This window comes from Microtus pennsylvanicus, chromosome 1 (genome assembly GCF_037038515.1).
Source record: "Microtus pennsylvanicus isolate mMicPen1 chromosome 1, mMicPen1.hap1, whole genome shotgun sequence".
In the NCBI taxonomy this organism is placed as follows: domain Eukaryota; kingdom Metazoa; phylum Chordata; class Mammalia; order Rodentia; family Cricetidae; genus Microtus; species Microtus pennsylvanicus.
Window position 1 is genome coordinate 123183444 of NC_134579.1, and position 16745 is coordinate 123200188.

Here is a 16745-nt window from a genome sequence, read left to right on the forward strand (position 1 = left end):
GCTTCAGCATCAGGGCGCACTTCGCAAATCCTGGGCCTCCTGACACCTGAGGAAGGTCTCTTTGACAAAGTGAGCTCAGAACTCAGGGCCGGTCTCTTGCTCATGTTTCTTCCCCATGGCAGAAAATGGCGCTAATGGTTGTGGGTGCATCCCGCATGGCTCCCAGCACAATGGGCAAAATCTCCGAGGAAGACTGGCAGGTGAGGTCTATCTAAGCCAACTATCTGTTTTGAACGGATCCATCTGGTCAGGATTCCAGGTCTGGGCAAGTTGACCAGGATGGCATGTGCTGAAGGCCCTAGGGAAGGGAGGCAGAGTGAAGCAGGCAAGCTAAGCCTCCCCTACACCTGACAGAGGTGGGTCCCATCTCTGGAACACGATCACCAAAGTTCCCCCAGTCAAGAAGGCACCATCTTCCAGTTCACTTGAACAGACATTTATTGAGCACCTACCAAGTGCAAGGCACTGTTAGGTGCCACAAGAGATACAGAGTGACCATAGGGTCCCTGCCTGCAAGGAGCTCACAGTCTAGAGGGAGGCAACACAGTACACAGTTGGCTGCAGCTACACCTGCTGGAGAGGCAAGAGCTAGAAGTGAGACACCAAGTGCTGTGGGGGTCACAGAATACCACAGGGCTGCTTCTGTTCAGGGCACAAGACTCAGGGCTGGGCCTTTGAGGAGGAGGGCTATAGGGCAGAGGGCCGTTTCTAGAAGAGAAATAAGCACGGATAGGGCCCCTGGGAACCCAGATCTGGGTGGCGGGTGAGCATCGTGGCAGGGATAGACAGTGGATAGTGAAGTACGGCCATGGGGCAACAGCCATGGGCGCTCGGCTCAGAGGACAGGAACTCGATGCTCTGGTGGCAGCTGTAGGTCACTGAAGAGGAGGAGGAGGACACAAAAACGGTCTTCTAGATGAACCTGAATGAGCTCCCTGGAGTCTGGGAGAGGGGAGTTGTAAAGTGGCCTAGTGTTGAGGGACCCGTGAGAGAACAGTGTCTTGGGGGATTGTGGGAAGTGGGGGGCAGTAGCAAGCCAAGGGCCAAGAAGGATACAAGGGAATACGTGATAGAAGATGACAGAACGGAGGCCGAGCTCCTGAGGTTCTGGGAGTCATGATCCCATAGGCTTAGTGACAGAATTAGTGTCACCACCACTGAAGGTGACATTAGGAAGGAGCGGTGACCTCCTACAATAAGTGCAGCTTCTCAAAGTGCAGTTCCAGGCCACCAACTGGGAGCCACTCAGGGTGTGTGGAAGGGACAAGCCTCCAGGCTTTCCTCTACCGCAGAGCCCACACCTCAGGGTGTGTGTGATAACCTGCATTTTAGCAAGGGCTGCCCTTTCACTGGCGTTCTAAGTGTGGCCCAGTTTTAGAGCCGCCTGTAGAGAAACTGCATTAAGGATTGCCTTCAAGGAGAAGAAAGGAATGCAGAGCACCCAGAAGGAAGATGGAAGAAATAAGGCCAATGGCCTCCCTGTTTGTAGCTGTTACATTAACAATGAAACGGCAACCAGTGACTGCCCAGGCTCCTCCCATGAGGTGAGCAGAAGCCAAGTTTGCAAACTGGGGAGTGAAAACGTGGGAAGGTGGAGTAAAGCATCAGCAACAAAATGCAGGGCGTTTTAACCTCAGGGATCAAAGGGAACAGGAAGGTGGTAATACCAGCGAACAGTGCAACTAATGGACCCAGCTGAGATGGCTCAGAGTGCTGAGGATGGGGAAGCATTGGAAGAGATGCGAGAGGCAGGCTAGGACCAGGGTGAGCATGGTGCACAGGCCACAGGGTCTGCAGCCATTGCCCCTACCAGGGGGAGGGACTCAGTACTTGGCAGTGGCAAGAAAGGGTGGAGTCTTCTTTCTTGCTTTACACATTGGCAAGCCTGTGTAAACACAACTCCATCCTGTCTCAAAGCTGAGCCTGCCAACCATGGTGCCACCACACTGGACCAGGACAGCTCCTGCGACACATGCACGCATGCGCACAGCGGCTGGAAGTCCATCAGCTACACTAGTTACTTATCCTTTCAACCTCTATAAGCATCAGATACTTGACCAATGACCAAAATGATCAGCCTCGGCCACGTTGACCACCTCACCCAAATGTCAGGATACGCAGGAGGCAGAGGCACTCCACATACGGAGGAATGCCAAGACACTCCACAGTTCACTGTGGAGGCACTGAGGGGTGGAGGCTGAGCATCTACAAGCACCTAACAGCAACAGAACTTGGGATGAGTCAGAGAAGCAGGTGGTGAGCTTCCTTCGGTGGCTGGATAAGTGGGATTTGGATGCTACCCCTAAAGGTGATGAATTTCACAGAGAGTCTAGAATTATATTTCACATTATAATCTACACAGTAATTAATGCCTCTCGATTTCCTCCAACTTTTCTTCCCTCCTATATGGGGAAGGGGACCCGGGCAGGTATCTCAGAAACAATACTAAGAACACAGAGGCTACACAACAAAGTCAATCTGCCTGGAGAGTCTGGGAAAGCTCGTGCTCCTTGCTCCCTGCCAGCATCAGGATGTGGCCCCTGTGCTCTACAGAGCACCCTGACTCTCCTGGTTCCCGGGAATGCTGGACTGGGACTGAGTAGACCAGGAGGTCCTGGGGACGGCTCCACCTTGGCACCTTTACTGTGCTCAGAAGCTGGGGCACAAGGCTGTAGTGAGTCTACTCCTGGACCTTGCAAAGTCTGTTTTCTACTTTCACTGCCTGCAGGTCTCAAAAGCCCAAGTGACAGATGACAAACGACTCCCCAGCAGGTTACATCGTCAATGAATTCAGGAGAACATGACTGAAGTACAACCGTGACCACCTAGAAAGCTCTGTATTCATCTCCTGAGGGATGCAGGGATCAAATGAAACCAAGTATATGCATGGTGACAGCATCCTGGGATCTACATAGTCCCTGCACCACAGAGAACCAACCAGCACTACATCCTCAGCCACTAACTGTGAGACCAGGAGAAAGACACAATCCACAGAGCAGTGGAATTGACCGTGAGGGCTGGGACACAGCATGGATGGAAAACACAGAGCCCTTAAAAGGTCTAGGTGAGAGTCAAGATGCTAAGAATGACCAGGACATGTTTCACAGACACAGAATTCAGGCTACACTCAGAAGAGACGATACTGAGATAACTGGTCCTGAAAGACTCAGGAAGAGCGCCTAAGAGACCTCTAAAAGACAGAAGAGGGGAGCAGCAGGGCTTTGAGACCCCTTCTGAAACTACTAATGCTATTTATTGGCTTGGGTCATCCTTGAGAATAGAAAACTTTTTGGCAAAGCTGTACAAACTCTACATGGGATTCTTCCCCATACTTGTGGGCTGTGGACTCATGCTGTGTAGGGATAAGTCCCGCCCCTTAGGGGGCGTGTTCGCCTCGGGCTAATGTCTGCCTATAAATTTGGCGAGCATGCTCCGAGCTCCTTCTTCTACTTTCCTGATCTCCACGGGAACGGTGGTTCTGTAAGTCTATTTCTACATTAAAACTATATATATCTTTACAAACTGTCTGCATTCGTTTACGCCGCTACATTTTGGCGTCCAACGTCGGGCTATTTTGCCCTCGACTCAAGCGGGTAGCCCGCTAGCTAACACAGCACCCTCCTGGGTGCTGTTTTTCAGTTCATGACTCCGGCCTTAGTGCCGAGTCCGAGACATACTCGGCCACACAGGCCCATTCTGCCTGCCTTGGCTAAGTTTTACAGCGGAACCCCACTGCCTGAATTAGCAGAAGCTTAAGTACCTGCGGTTTTGCAACAAAAGATGCCACAGCGGCAGATTTGGTCTGACACAAAGTGACTTGGCAGGGCAGTGGTGGCACACGCTTTTGATACCAGCACTTGGGAGGCAAGGGCAGGCGGATCTCTGTGAGTTTGAGGCCGGCCAGGCAGTGGTAGCACACGCCTTTAATCCCAGCACTTGGGAAGCAGAGGCAGACGGATCTCTGTGAGGAGTTTGAGGCCTGCCAGGCCATGGTAGTGCACGCCTTTAATCCCAGCACTTGGGAGGCAGAGACAGGCGGATCTCTGTGAGTTCAAGGCCAGCCTGGTCTACAGAGCTAGTTCTAGGACAGGCTCCAAAAACACAGAGACCAACAACTGGCAGGAACCGATCATTGCAGGTAAAAAAAAAATTTCTTTTATAAATAAAATGTCTGAACACATTACTGTTCAAGAATTTAACAGTTTTTTTAATTGTACCATGTGGGAGATTTTACAAGAGGTGTCTATCATGCCACCTCTATGGATACTTCTGGGATTCATAGTTTTCATTGGCACCAAATGGTTTGATAATAGAAATATGATAAAGTCTTTACGAGACGAATCCAGGATTCTTAAGGCAGAGATAGAACGCTTAAAAACAATTGAGAATGATAACAATCTTCTCAAGAATCAGTTTGAAGTTCTCCAGACTGATAACAATCTTCTCAAGAATCAGTTTGAAGTTCTCCAGACTGATAACAATCTTCTCAAGAATCAGTTTGGAGTTCTCCAGACTGATAACAATCTTCTCAAGAATCAGTTTGAGGTTCTCCAGGCTGATGTTAAGGAGAAATTCATTACTATGGAAGAGGGAACAGCTGATTTGGACAATAAGATTCAGTCCCTTTCTGTAGGAAATGAAACATTAACTGAGAGAATCAAAACTGCTGAATGTGACAATCGGATTTTGTCTAAAGCTTATGACAGATTGACGGAAAGATTGTCAATACAAGAAGGCACAGTTTATGCCATAAAAATTATGTCCAAAAATGATATGTTATCTCTAACGGACAAACTTCATACTTTAGAATCCTCAATGAAGGCTTTGGAACATAATTCTGGACAGGAGATTCAGACATTGCAGAAGGCAATAGTGAATAGAATTGAAAAGATTGAGGAATTTCTAAATTCTGATGAAGAAGAGCAAAGGGTAGAAGGGCAAATTTTAACTACATCTGTGGGTAAATCTCTCCGGGACAATTTCCACAAAACTCTACCGACAGCTCTACCTGCCTTTCCAGTAATAACAACAGAGAAGGTGGTTGGTTCCAGAAACCCTAGGGTCATCAAGGAGGATACATGGGAGCCTGTCCGTATGAATGACCTCAAGGAAATTAAACAGTCTGTCATGACTTTGGGATGCAAGCCTCTTCTGTTAAAGAGATGCTAAGATCTTGGGCCACGACAAACAGAGCAACCCCCTTGGACTGGCTCCAGCTGAGCTCTGAGAGTGGACCACAATTGAAATGGCAATGCTTATTCAGGCAAGAGGCTAGACTCTTAGAACAGCAGGAAAAAGCAAAGGGAATTGACATTTCCCTAGATAAATTTCTAGGTGAAGGGCTCTTTTCCGACCCTCAGGAACAAGCTAATTTGGATGAAAACACACTCTCCATGTGTACTACAGCAGCCTTAAGGGCTTGGGACAGGGTACAAGACCCAGGACAGAGAATAGAATCATTTGTCAGAGTTAAACAGGGTCAGAGAGAACCCTTTAGTGACTTTTTACAAAGATTAACTAAGGCTGTACAAATAGGGATATCTGACCCAGAAGCAAGACGTATAATGATTGAGTCTTTGGCTTATGAAAATGCAAATGTGGAATGCAAAAGGATTTTGGGGCCTTTAAAGCTCAGATCAGCGCCTTTGGAAGAATGGGTCTTGCATACACTCAATGTTGATACATTTGATTATGGCACTGAAGCATGGGTAGAAGAAGCAATTTCCAATGGTAAAAGGAGACACCAGAATACCAAATGTTTTAATTGTGGCAAAATGGGTCATATGAAAAGGAATTGTAGACAACGGATTTTCAGAAATAATAATAATAATAATGCATCTTTCAGAAATAATAATAATAATGCATCTTCTAGAAATAACAGAAATAGGAGGACTCAGCCTTCAGGTTTATGTAGAAGATGTGGAAAAGGCAGACATTGGACGAATGAATGCAGGTCTACAAGAGATAGACAAGGCAACCTGATACAGTCGGGAAACGTGAGAGGGGGGGCCTCACAGGCCCCCATGGCAAACATGGTTCAGTCATATCCAGTTTCTGCAGAGAACGTGCCTCATCAGGACAATTAGGAAGCCCCATGCCTACTGTTACAAGCAATAATGATCAGAAAGATAAGTTACGTGTGTTTTGGCAAACTTCTATAAATGATCAAAGACCTAAACTGAGAGTGTGTGTAAATGGCATTTTTATTACTGGCCTGCTGGACACAGGTGCTGATGTAAGTATCATTACCCCAGAATCTTGGCATCCGTATTGGCCTCTTCAGAATGTAAATGTTCAGCTCCTGGGAATTGGAACCCTATCTCGAGTAAGGCAGAGCACGAGATGGGTTGAATGTATAGGGCCAGAGGGACAAATAGGAAAATTAAAGCCATATGTAGCCAATATCGCAATGAATTTATGGGGTCGTGACCTATTACAACAATGGAATACCGAAATTAACATTCCTGCTACTTCTAGAGCCTATAGTTCTGAGAATAATATTAAAAGATATTACAAACGGAGAAAACCGGCCATTCGGGCTGTACAAGAACAAGCAATTGATGTCCTTTCAGAGATACCAACAGCCTTGCCTCTAAAATGGTTGACTGAGAAACCAATATGGACAAAGCAATGGCCTTTAGCTGAGGAAAAGTTACAGGCTTTAGAACAGCTGGTACAAGAACAATTAGATGCTGGACATATAGAAGAATCTACCAGCCCTTGGAATTCTCCTGTATTTGTGGTTAAGAAAAAATCAGGTAAATGGAGAATGGTGACAGATCTCAGGGCCATCAACAAGGTTATTCAACCTATGGGCCCTCTGCAATCTGGAAATCCTTTGCCCTCTTTATTACCAAAAGGATGGCCTCTCATAGTTATTGATTTAAAGGATTGTTTTTTCACTATACCTTTGCAAAAAGAAGATAGAGAAAAATTTGCCTTCACAGTGCCTACTTATAACAATTCTCAACCTTCGAGGAGGTACCACTGGACCGTTCTCCCCCAGGGTATGTTAAATAGCCCCTCCCTGTGCCAATATTTTGTGAACCAACCATTGCAAATAATACGCAAGAAATTTCCCAAATCTATAGTATACCATTACATGGACGACATCTTGTTATCCGATTCAAACATGGATACCTTGAACAGACTGTTTGAAGAAATAAAGATACTTTTACCTAAATGGGGATTGCAAACCGCTCCTGAAAAGATTCAGAAGGGAGATTCTGTTAATTATTTAGGTTATAAAATAGGTTTGCAAAAAATTAAGACACAAAAAGCACAAATTAGGAGAGATCGCCTACGGACTCTTAATGACTTTCAAAGACTGTTAGGAGACATTTCCAGTCTACGACCAGCTATTGGAATAACACCTGATCTAATAATTCATTTGAACAAAACCTTGGATGGTGATAAAGATTTAAACAGTCCCAGAGAATTAACAGCTAAAGCAGAAAAGGAACTGACAATGATTGAGGAAAAATTACAACAGGCACATGTGGACAGGGTGAATCCAGAGCTCGAATGTATTCTTGTTATACTACCATCAAAAATTTCTCCTACAGGAATTTTAATGCAGAGAGATGATATTATTTTGGAATGGATCTTTTTACCACATAAACCAAGTAAGAAACTGAAAACTTATGTGGAAAAAGTCTCTGAGTTAATTATAAAAGGCAAGCTGAGACTTCTCCAACTAGCAGGCATAGACCCAGCAGAAATTATAGTGCCCTTCACTGCTGATGAACTAAAGAAATTATGGGAAGATAATGAACCATGGCAAAGAGCTTGTGCTAATTTTTTGGGAGACATTAATAACAACTATCCAAAAAGCAAGCGGCTTAACTTCATAAAGAGAACTTCTTGGATTCTTCCTCGAATCGTCCGTGATGCTCCAATAACTGGAGCCCGTACATTCTATACTGATGCCAATAAATCAGGGAAGGCAGGTTACAAATCAGAAGACTTGGATAAGGTGGAACAAAGTCCGTATAATTCTGTCCAGAAGGCAGAATTATATGCCATTCTTATGGTGCTAAGGGATTTTAAAGAACCTATTAATATAGTTACAGATTCACAATACGCAGAAAGAGTTATTTTACATATTGAAACTGCTGAATTTATACCTGATGATACTGAACTAACCTCATTGTTTCTCCAGGTTCAAGATTTGATCAGGAACAGGCTTTGCCCTATGTACATAACACACATCCGATCCCATACGGGTCTGCCAGGTCCTCTAGCACAAGGTAATGCAGAAATTGATCAATTACTGATTGGTAGTGTGCTACAAGCCTCTGAATTTCATAAAAAACATCATGTTAATAGCAAAGGTTTGAAGAAAGAGTTTTCAATTACATGGCAACAAGCTAAGGAGATTGTAAAGAAATGCCCTACTTGCTCTTTCTATAACCAAACGCCACTGCCTGCAGGGGCTAATCCAAAGGGCACCCAAAGGAATGAAATCTGGCAGATGGATGTGTTCCACTTTGCAGAATTTGGCAAATTAAAATATGTTCATCACACCATTGACACTTATTCAGGCTTTCAGTGGGCAACTGCTTTAAGTTCAGAAAAAGCTGAATCAGTAATCACTCATTTATTAGAAGTCATGGCTATCATGGGTATACCTACACAAATAAAAACGGACAATGGTCCTGCTTATGTTTCTAGGAAAATGAAACGGTTTTTTGATTATTACAATATCAAGCATGTTACAGGTATACCATACAATCCTACAGGTCAAGCAGTCATAGAAAGATCAAATCGAACTATAAAAGATATGTTGAACAAACAGAAAGGGGTGGAAAACACCCCCAGAAATAGGCTACATAATGCTTTGTTAACCTTGAATTTTCTCAATGCTAATGAGAAGGGAACAGCGGCTGCAGAAAGACATTGGATAATGGAAAAGTCTACTGAACTAAATCAACCAGTTTATTTTAAGGATGTGCTGACCTCACAATGGAAGCCAGGATATGTGCTACGTTGGGGAAGGGGTTTTGCTCTTATCTCCACAGGCGAGGAAAAATTGTGGATACCATCAAAATTAATAAAGGTTCGGTTTGAAGAAGAGAAGCCACTTGGAAAAGATAAATAACAATTCTTTCATAAGGATGGCGAACATACTGATGGTAAGAAATACAGATAGGTTGGAGGCAGGGTTCTTTTCTTATCTCCACAGGAAAATACTCATCTTCAAAGAAATTGAGGGACCCTGAATATTTAATTACTGATGGATGGACACATTTTGAAGAAGATGGGGCCCCACAACAACAACTCTACCTGGTTGATATGACGTCATGATACTGATAGCGCTACTACAAGACCTGTTTTGGATACCAGCTGCACAAGACGATCCCAACTTGGTTAGCTGAAATGGTGCACATCTTGTACAACATTCTGGCCAGACCTCCACAAAATACTCAGAGACTATTTGCAATTTTAAAAGCATTGATTGAAATTTAACCATCATTTTACTTTCACAGGATCCCCCAGAAAGAACGTCACCCCCATGACAGCTGGAAGTAATTCTAGAGGACGACGTCCCCTCTCCCAGTAAAGTTTACCCCTGGGTTTAGGGACATCATTTAGGGGTTGGGAGGTTGGGGAGGAATTCTATAAGCTCAGGGATCATTTTGAAAAAAAAAAAGAGGGAATGATGGGATTATAGATTTATAATTGTGAGTTACTGCTTTTAGACAAATATATTGGTATCAATTCTTGTATATTGAAACAAAGTTAAATTATATTGACTATTGTATGCATGCATGTTTCTATGTCTGTTTAAAACATTTTTATGTATTGACATATATTGTATTGATATATATATTGTATACATTTACCATATTGCAATGTACATTTCTACCTCTGATTAAGATACTTATATAATGTTTGTGCACTGATATATATTTACCATATTGCAATGTATATTTGTACAGTGTTTATATTTGGAGGTCATTATCCTCATTTGTTATACAGTTGTTTATTGTCTTAGTCTTTAAGTTAGATAGATATTGAGAATTATATAGATAAATAGTCATCTAAGTTTGTCATTTATAATCAGACTAATCAGGTTCTTTAGATATATAGAGATTATACTCAGTATAGATAGATAATCTTCAACCTCTTCAAAGAGCTGTAGAAAATGGCCTTTAATCTAACTCAGAGTTTCGTGATAGTGAGACACAATTGCTCCTGGCAATACCACTCCATTCCCGAGAGAATGTTGAGCACCAAAGACACTCCACCTGGAGCCTTTCTATTTGGCAGAACTGGCCTTTGGGCAAAGAAATGCCTATACCTCAACCACTGACACAGATACAGAGCGTGCATCAATGGATAAAACAGGACTGTCATATCCTGCCAAGACAGGGTAAGATAGTTTTGAAAAGTTCCTTGCCTTTAATAATGGTATGTCAGTTATGTTAGGCCTTAGCCAAAATTGGTTGACTCAACATTGCAAACGAGACTTTGGGTGATTGCCCAGGTAGTCAGTTGTCTCTGTCAATTGTTGCACATTTTGGATATATCTCGTTTGTTGAGTAGTGTTTATTCCCTTCTCAGATCTTTGACTGAGTTGAAGATTATATAATTGTAGTTACTCTTTACATTATTTGGACTCCTTGAGATAGAATGTTTAGCAAAGCTTTTGTTCTCAATATTGTTTGTTATATTTATTATTTGTTGTTATTGTATGTAGTTGTATTTGGTTTAGTTCTGTCTTATTTAGACAAAAAGGGGAGATGTAGGGATAAGTCCCGCCCCTTAGGGGGCGTGTTCGCCTCGGGCTAATGTCTGCCTATAAATTTGGCGAGCGTGCTCCGAGCTCCTTCTTCTACTTTCCTGGTCTCCGCAGGAACGGTGGTTCTGTAAGTCTATTTCTACATTAAAACTATATATATCTTTACAAACTGCATTCGTTTACGCCGCTACAATGCTGGCCACAGAAGGGAGTTCCTCAGCAGACTCTCCAATCCTACCTCACCTTTTGAGGTGACAGTAGCTGTGGAATCAGATCAGGAACATGGCGGCCTCAGCTGGGGAGGGCATTAGGGAGCTGGGCCAATCAGGGAGTATGCTGGGACTCGTTTCCCTTCTCTGTCCAGCGGAGAGGAAGAAGGATGGGGCTGAATGGACTGAATTGTCGCCTGCTCTTCTGAGTCTGACTTTGTCTTGTCACTGACTACAGCCAGGCACCAAGGGCCATCTAGTGGCTCCACGTGTCCACTCTCACGACAGCCTGCTGAGAAGACCCGGAAGAGTAGAGCAGGCCAGCTCCAAGGAGGGAGGCAGGGGAGCACACACCACGTGAGTGGACAGGCAGATCACCTCAAGAAAATATACTTTAAGAGGGCTTGCTTTCCTTAAGGAAGCAATTCCCCTTTTTTATTTTTTAATTTTATTTAGAAAGGCTAACCATATTCATTTGTCAATTTTTCTTCAGCTTTAAGGAAAATAGTTTAAAAAACATAAAGTTGTAAATACACTCAAGAGTAACTGCTATTAAACAGTTCTGAACAGGCAGAAAATGTACTTTTCTTTTACAGAAAATGTTCAATCTGTAATAGCAGCATTATTTATATATAGAAAAAAGCTGGCTTTGAAAATCCAGACTTTTGTATATATAAAACACATCCCTTCCTTCTCCTACCGAGAGCAGCACTGTGCACTCTGAAAAGCTTCTCCCCAGTACGGGACAGTAGGCAGCTCCCACAGTAGGCAGCTCCCTCTGGTCCCCATCAGCAGTGGGCTCTCAACCCAGCCTTCAGTCCAGTACCAGGGCAGAAAGGGCATTCAGGTCTTTCATGTATGGATGAGCTACCAGGATCTGGTTGATCTTCAGTTTCTGCTCAGAGTCAGGGAAGATCTTCAGCAGGGCCGCCCTCAGCTCGCTGGTCTCTGTGCTGGTACGAGAAGGTTCTGCTGCATACTGGGAACGGTGGCCGGGGGTGTAAAGTGGGGCTGCTGAGGAAGCCAAGGGCCTGAAGAGGCTCCCTGGTTCCTGGATGAAGGCTGGTGGCTGGTGGCTACTTGGGTGTTGGGGCTCCGGAAGCCAGGATCGAACATGCCCACATCTGGCAGGGCATTGAGTAGTGGCTGCATGTCTCTGTGGATAAAGTGACCATGGAGAGAGCGGCAGTGAGAAACCCCGGAAAGCCCGTAAGGCTGACACAGAGGGTCTAGATGCTAGCTAGTTCCATGTTTTCTGAAGGCCACAGAGCCAAGAGGATGTGAAATCAGCCCCCACAGTGTGGCTGACAGGGCACCCGGCACCATTTCCAGACCGATGAGGAAACAAGCTCCTCTGGGACGGACAGCCCCTCCCAGTCTGCTATCTGAGGGTGGGCCAAGGTTGTTGCTTCTACAAGGTTCCTGCTCACCTGGAGGGTTTTATTCTAGGCAGTGTCAGCTGACTGGGGAGAGGAATCCCTCTGGGCAGAGGCAACTCCAAGAGGCTCCTGGAATCCCTGTCTCCAGTGAGGTCTGGGTGGGGCAAGTGTGCTCTGAATTCTGTGCACGTGGTGTTGTCTAAGCATCCAGGGACACCTGTCCTGCTTAAAAACCCCCACCAATTTCATCTGTAGCTGAGACCTGGGGCTAACAGTGCCATCAACGCCAGAAGCTTGACAGCCTGCAAAAGCTCCATTAACATTAGCGGCATCCCCTCAGGAAGGAGTGACAGCTCGTGGCCACCACGCACTTTGAAGATGACACTAGGTGAGAGGGGAAGGACCCGCAGGGCTGATCCCGCCACCAGGCTACTGAAGGAGTGGAACAGGCAGCAAAGAATTCACCTCTAGTTTGACCTGGACCTCAGCTTAGCATGGGGCCCACACACAGCCTCAAACACAGGCCTTGAGGCCTAAAATCCTATGAGGATTTCCCATAGAAGATGTGGGGTTGAGGGGTTGGACTGGAAAAGCCTACAGCAGGCTGCCATGTCCTTGGCCCGAGTCAACGCCTCAAACAGTGTGATAAAACCCAATGGCTCCCAGAGAAATGATAACAAGGCCACGACTTTCCCAGTGTGTCAGTCTCCACTGAAGAAGATCCCTGGGTGAAAATCAACCCACTGCGGTGCACCACCAAGTTCAAACTGATGATCCCAGAGGCTCAGGCTACAAATGACCAACTAGCAGCCTTGAAAGATGGGACAGAGTCTATGTTCTCCTTTTAGGTACCTAGACCAACCCCATGCAAAAACCTGCCAGGAGATGCACAGAAATATAGCTCACTTTTGTTTTAAAACAAAGGTCTGCCACTAGGTTAGCATGAAGGAGGCTGTGGTTAACAAGGTCACCTGAGAATTCTTAGCGTAGACGTAACCTCTACTTTTCAGTGGTAGACAATAAAGCAAGCAGGCTTTCCCATGCAGAGATGGTAAACAGTAGCTGTGGGCCCTCACCCCACCCCCACAGCGGTTCCTGAGCAGGACACAAGTTCACGGCAGCACTGGACACTCAAAAGAAACGGCTGCACAAAGTGCATGGGAAAGCATCCCATAGAGATCCCGGGGAGCAGTGACCTACAAGTTAGCACCAGCTTGAAAACCTGCTTCTTCTGAGACCCTCATGAATGTCTGTGTGCTCTCAGAGTAAAATGAAAAGGATCCCCACACAGGGCAGGCCTAGACCCTGGCACATGAGGCAGAGGCAGAAGATCAGAGTTTAAGCTTAGCCTGCTGACTCAGAGGAAACAGTCTAAGGCAGGCAGGCAGGCAGGCAGGCAGGCAAAAAACACTGAAAAAGACCACAGTGAAGATTAGCCTTGGGCTGCTTCCGTGACTGGCTTCTATGCGGGTCACACATCGTTAAGTCTAATTACGGCCTAGAAGACATTCAAATGCCATTTCTAGTTTTCAAGGACAGCATTTGTTGCAAAGCACAACATTTGGTTAAAATAAAAAGCCCTTTGACATACAAGGGGATACACAGAAATACCTAAGAAAGCCCTCCTTTCGAAGAAATTCATCTAGCCGAGGTCCGTTTCTTCCCAGAGGGTCATCAGGAACCATAAATATGTCCCCCACGAACGTGTACTGAAGCAGCCTACAACACAGAAAGTCACAGTACTGACCATCAGTTCCCTTCACTGCTGAGGAAATGGAACATTCCTCACAGGAGACACCCCGTTTTGGGACAATGGTCAGCCTGAACATTCCCAGTGCTATCTGCCTGGAGAGAAAGAAACCCCACACACAAGTGAAAGCGTTCTAACTTCTGTTGTGGACACAGTCCTGCGAGAAGCTCCTCTCAGCTGCCTGCAAGTCTCATCCAGACGCCGGCCAGGTATTCTGTTTTCTCCCAGATGAGAAAACACGATTAGAGACATTCAGCTTGGGACTCAGCAGGTGTGCCAAAGTGAAACCGAAAAAAAAGAACATGCTCATAGGCACACTTCTGATTTAGAAGAGAAAACATCGTCCTCAGCAGAGAAAGCCAAGGTTGACCTAGTATTACTCATCCAGGACAGGGACCTGGGCCTGCTCAGCAGGAAAGTCTTGCCAGAAACACGGAACACCGTGGGGTCTAGAAATAAAGAACTGACTGGGCATGGTGGTACATGATTTTAATCCCTCACTCCAGAGGCAGGAGAGATGGAGCCTGTGACGGCTATGTAGTAAGCTCCTCTCTCAAATAAATGCATAAATAAAATTAAACTTAAAAAATTCTAGCATCTATGTCTGTGATGTACATTTTGGTATCCAAGTTGCTTCTGTGAGGTGAGGTCTAAAAGCAGTGGGTTGGTGGAGCCTCCTTGTGTGCAGACTGGTGTCTAGCACAACAGTGCCTGAGAAGTTCAACAACTCATCAACTGTGCCCACCAGGTCAAACTTTCCTCCACCCATTACCAAGACCTTCTTAGCGACACAGAGCTCAAATGTCTCAAGTAATTTACTTTCATCCAAGAGTCTGTAGCCAAGGTTTGTCTTTCTTCTAAAATTTTAAAGTTACATTGTTTCCTTATTTGTGTGCCCACAACTTTGGTTCTCTCTTTCCTGTGTGGTTCTGGAGACTTCCAGGTCCTCAGGCTTGGCACATCTCATCAGCCCAAGCTTTCAGAAACCCTGTTTGGATGTAGCAAGCTGTAAGTTTGAGACAAGAGCCGACTGTGAAATCCGAGAGACACGCGTGTCTAGATGTGTTGCTTACCCGCACTGCCCTGCACATTCCCTATTTGCTTCAGATCTACGGCAGATCTGCCTTCTCCCTGAGCACAGCACAGCACTCTCGCTTCTTGTGGGTAGCAGCCGCTTGAGTGTCAAGTCTTCGGTGGGCTCATGGAAGCCAGCATTCACCGCTCGTCAGCAGTTCATGACTGACACGTTCACAGCGGCAGCAACAAGGAAAGCTGCATGCTAAACTCATGGAAAACACCAGCCATCGAAACTAGACTTGCCCGAGCCCGCAGTTAGGTGCCCCCTCCCTCAGCATATTGTTTTTGTGCTATGCTCCTGCTGGAGTCACAGCACCCAGAGCTGACACTGGAGATGGCTGAGGTCCCGTCTTCCAGGTGCTCCTAGGAGCCCCCTTCACCCTCTCCTGGGCCTACCACCCGGCAAGCAGCACACCAGACAAAATGCAGATCACAGCAAAGGAAAACAAGATTACCTTTTTATAATAATTTCTCTCCAGGACACCGACTCAGTCATGAACTCTCTGAAGTTATCATTTGTTACAATTATGCCCCCAGTTTTGTCCGCTAAGTGTAGCAGGAACCTATGGTTACAAGAGAGTTCAACATGAGCAAACAGCACCCCTCGCTGAGAGAAGCTGGGCTATAATGAAATAAGAAAATAGCCACTTTAAACAAGGTTGGATACACAGAAGTCAGGTCCTGTCAACTGAAGATGGATAAAACAATAAGCATCTCTGGAATTATCAGTGGGATTATAAAACAACTTTTTTCATGCAGTCTAGTTTTACAAAAAATAATTTCAACTGATTCCTACATTTTCTAGAACAGATCCACAATAAACCTTGGTGACAATGCATGAAGACCTGAGCCGAGGACAAGCTAAAGGTAAGAGGCCTGTGAGATACTTCCGCTTCCAGTTGAGCCGAGGACAAGCTAAAGGTAAGAGGCCTGTGAGATACTTCCGCTTCCAGTTGAGCCGAGGACAAGCTAAAGGTAAGAGGCCTGTGAGATACTTCCGCTTCCAGTTGAGCCGAGGACAAGCTAAAGGTAAGAGGCCTGTGAGATACTTCTGCTTCCAGTTGAGCCGAGGACAAGCTAAAGGTAAGGGGCCTGTGAGATACTTCCGCTTCCAGTTGAGCCGAGGACAAGCTAAAGGTAAGGGGCCTGTGAGATACTTCCGCTTCCAGTTGAGCCGAGGACAAGCTAAAGGTAAGAGGCCTGTGAGATACTTCTGCTTCCAGTTGAGCCGAGGACAAGCTAAAGGTAAGAGGCCTGTGAGATACTTCCGCTTCCAGTTGAGCCGAGGACAAGCTAAAGGTAAGAGGCCTGTGAGATACTTCTGCTTCCAGTTGAGCCGAGGACAAGCTAAAGGTAAGAGGTCTGTGAGATACTTCTGCTTCCAGTTGTCAGGGTTACTTGACAATCAGCTCTGCAATAAAGAACAATCAATTTTCTGCTTTGCTTCAAGAAGACATCATCATTTTGGCCTAAAAATAGATAGATTCGCTAAATTACAAAAGAACGCGTGGTGATGAGGTGCCTTTTGTGATTTTAAACAAGTGGTAGTGCTGCTGGGATCAAACTAAGGGCCTGACAGGTGAGGC

General features: G+C 45.4%; 1 protein-coding gene across 2 annotated transcripts; it reads right to left on the bottom strand.

The window, feature by feature from the left end:
• Positions 1–11819: 11819 nt before the first annotated feature.
• On the bottom strand, positions 11820–15691 carry LOC142840988 (NEDD4-binding protein 1-like). Of its 2 annotated transcripts, none has more exons than XR_012908997.1 (3): positions 14221–14302; positions 13944–14051; positions 11820–12109 (listed from the first exon to the last, which is right to left on the bottom strand). XR_012908997.1 is itself a non-coding variant. In XM_075957689.1 (3 exons), exons 1-3 carry the CDS (start codon positions 15653–15655, stop codon positions 11887–11889), a joined length of 372 nt encoding a protein of 123 aa, XP_075813804.1. In that variant the 5' UTR covers positions 15656–15691; the 3' UTR covers positions 11820–11886. The 2 variants fall into 2 exon arrangements, 1 of the variants encoding a protein (XP_075813804.1); XM_075957689.1 differs by lacking the exon at positions 14221–14302 and adding an exon at positions 15615–15691.
• Positions 15692–16745: the final 1054 nt, after the last annotated feature.

Excerpts from the sequence above, each read along its gene's own strand:
- LOC142840988 (XM_075957689.1), bottom strand. The coding sequence starts at position 15,655 with ATGACTGAGTCGGTGTCCTGGAGAGAAATTATTATAAAAAG. Across the intron at positions 14,052-15,614 it reads AGAGAAATTATTATAAAAAG|GCTGCTTCAGTACACGTTCG; the intron begins GTAATCTTGTTT and ends TCTGTGTTGTAG. Across the intron at positions 12,110-13,943 it reads CGAAAGGAGGGCTTTCTTAG|AGACATGCAGCCACTACTCA; the intron begins GTATTTCTGTGT and ends CTTTATCCACAG.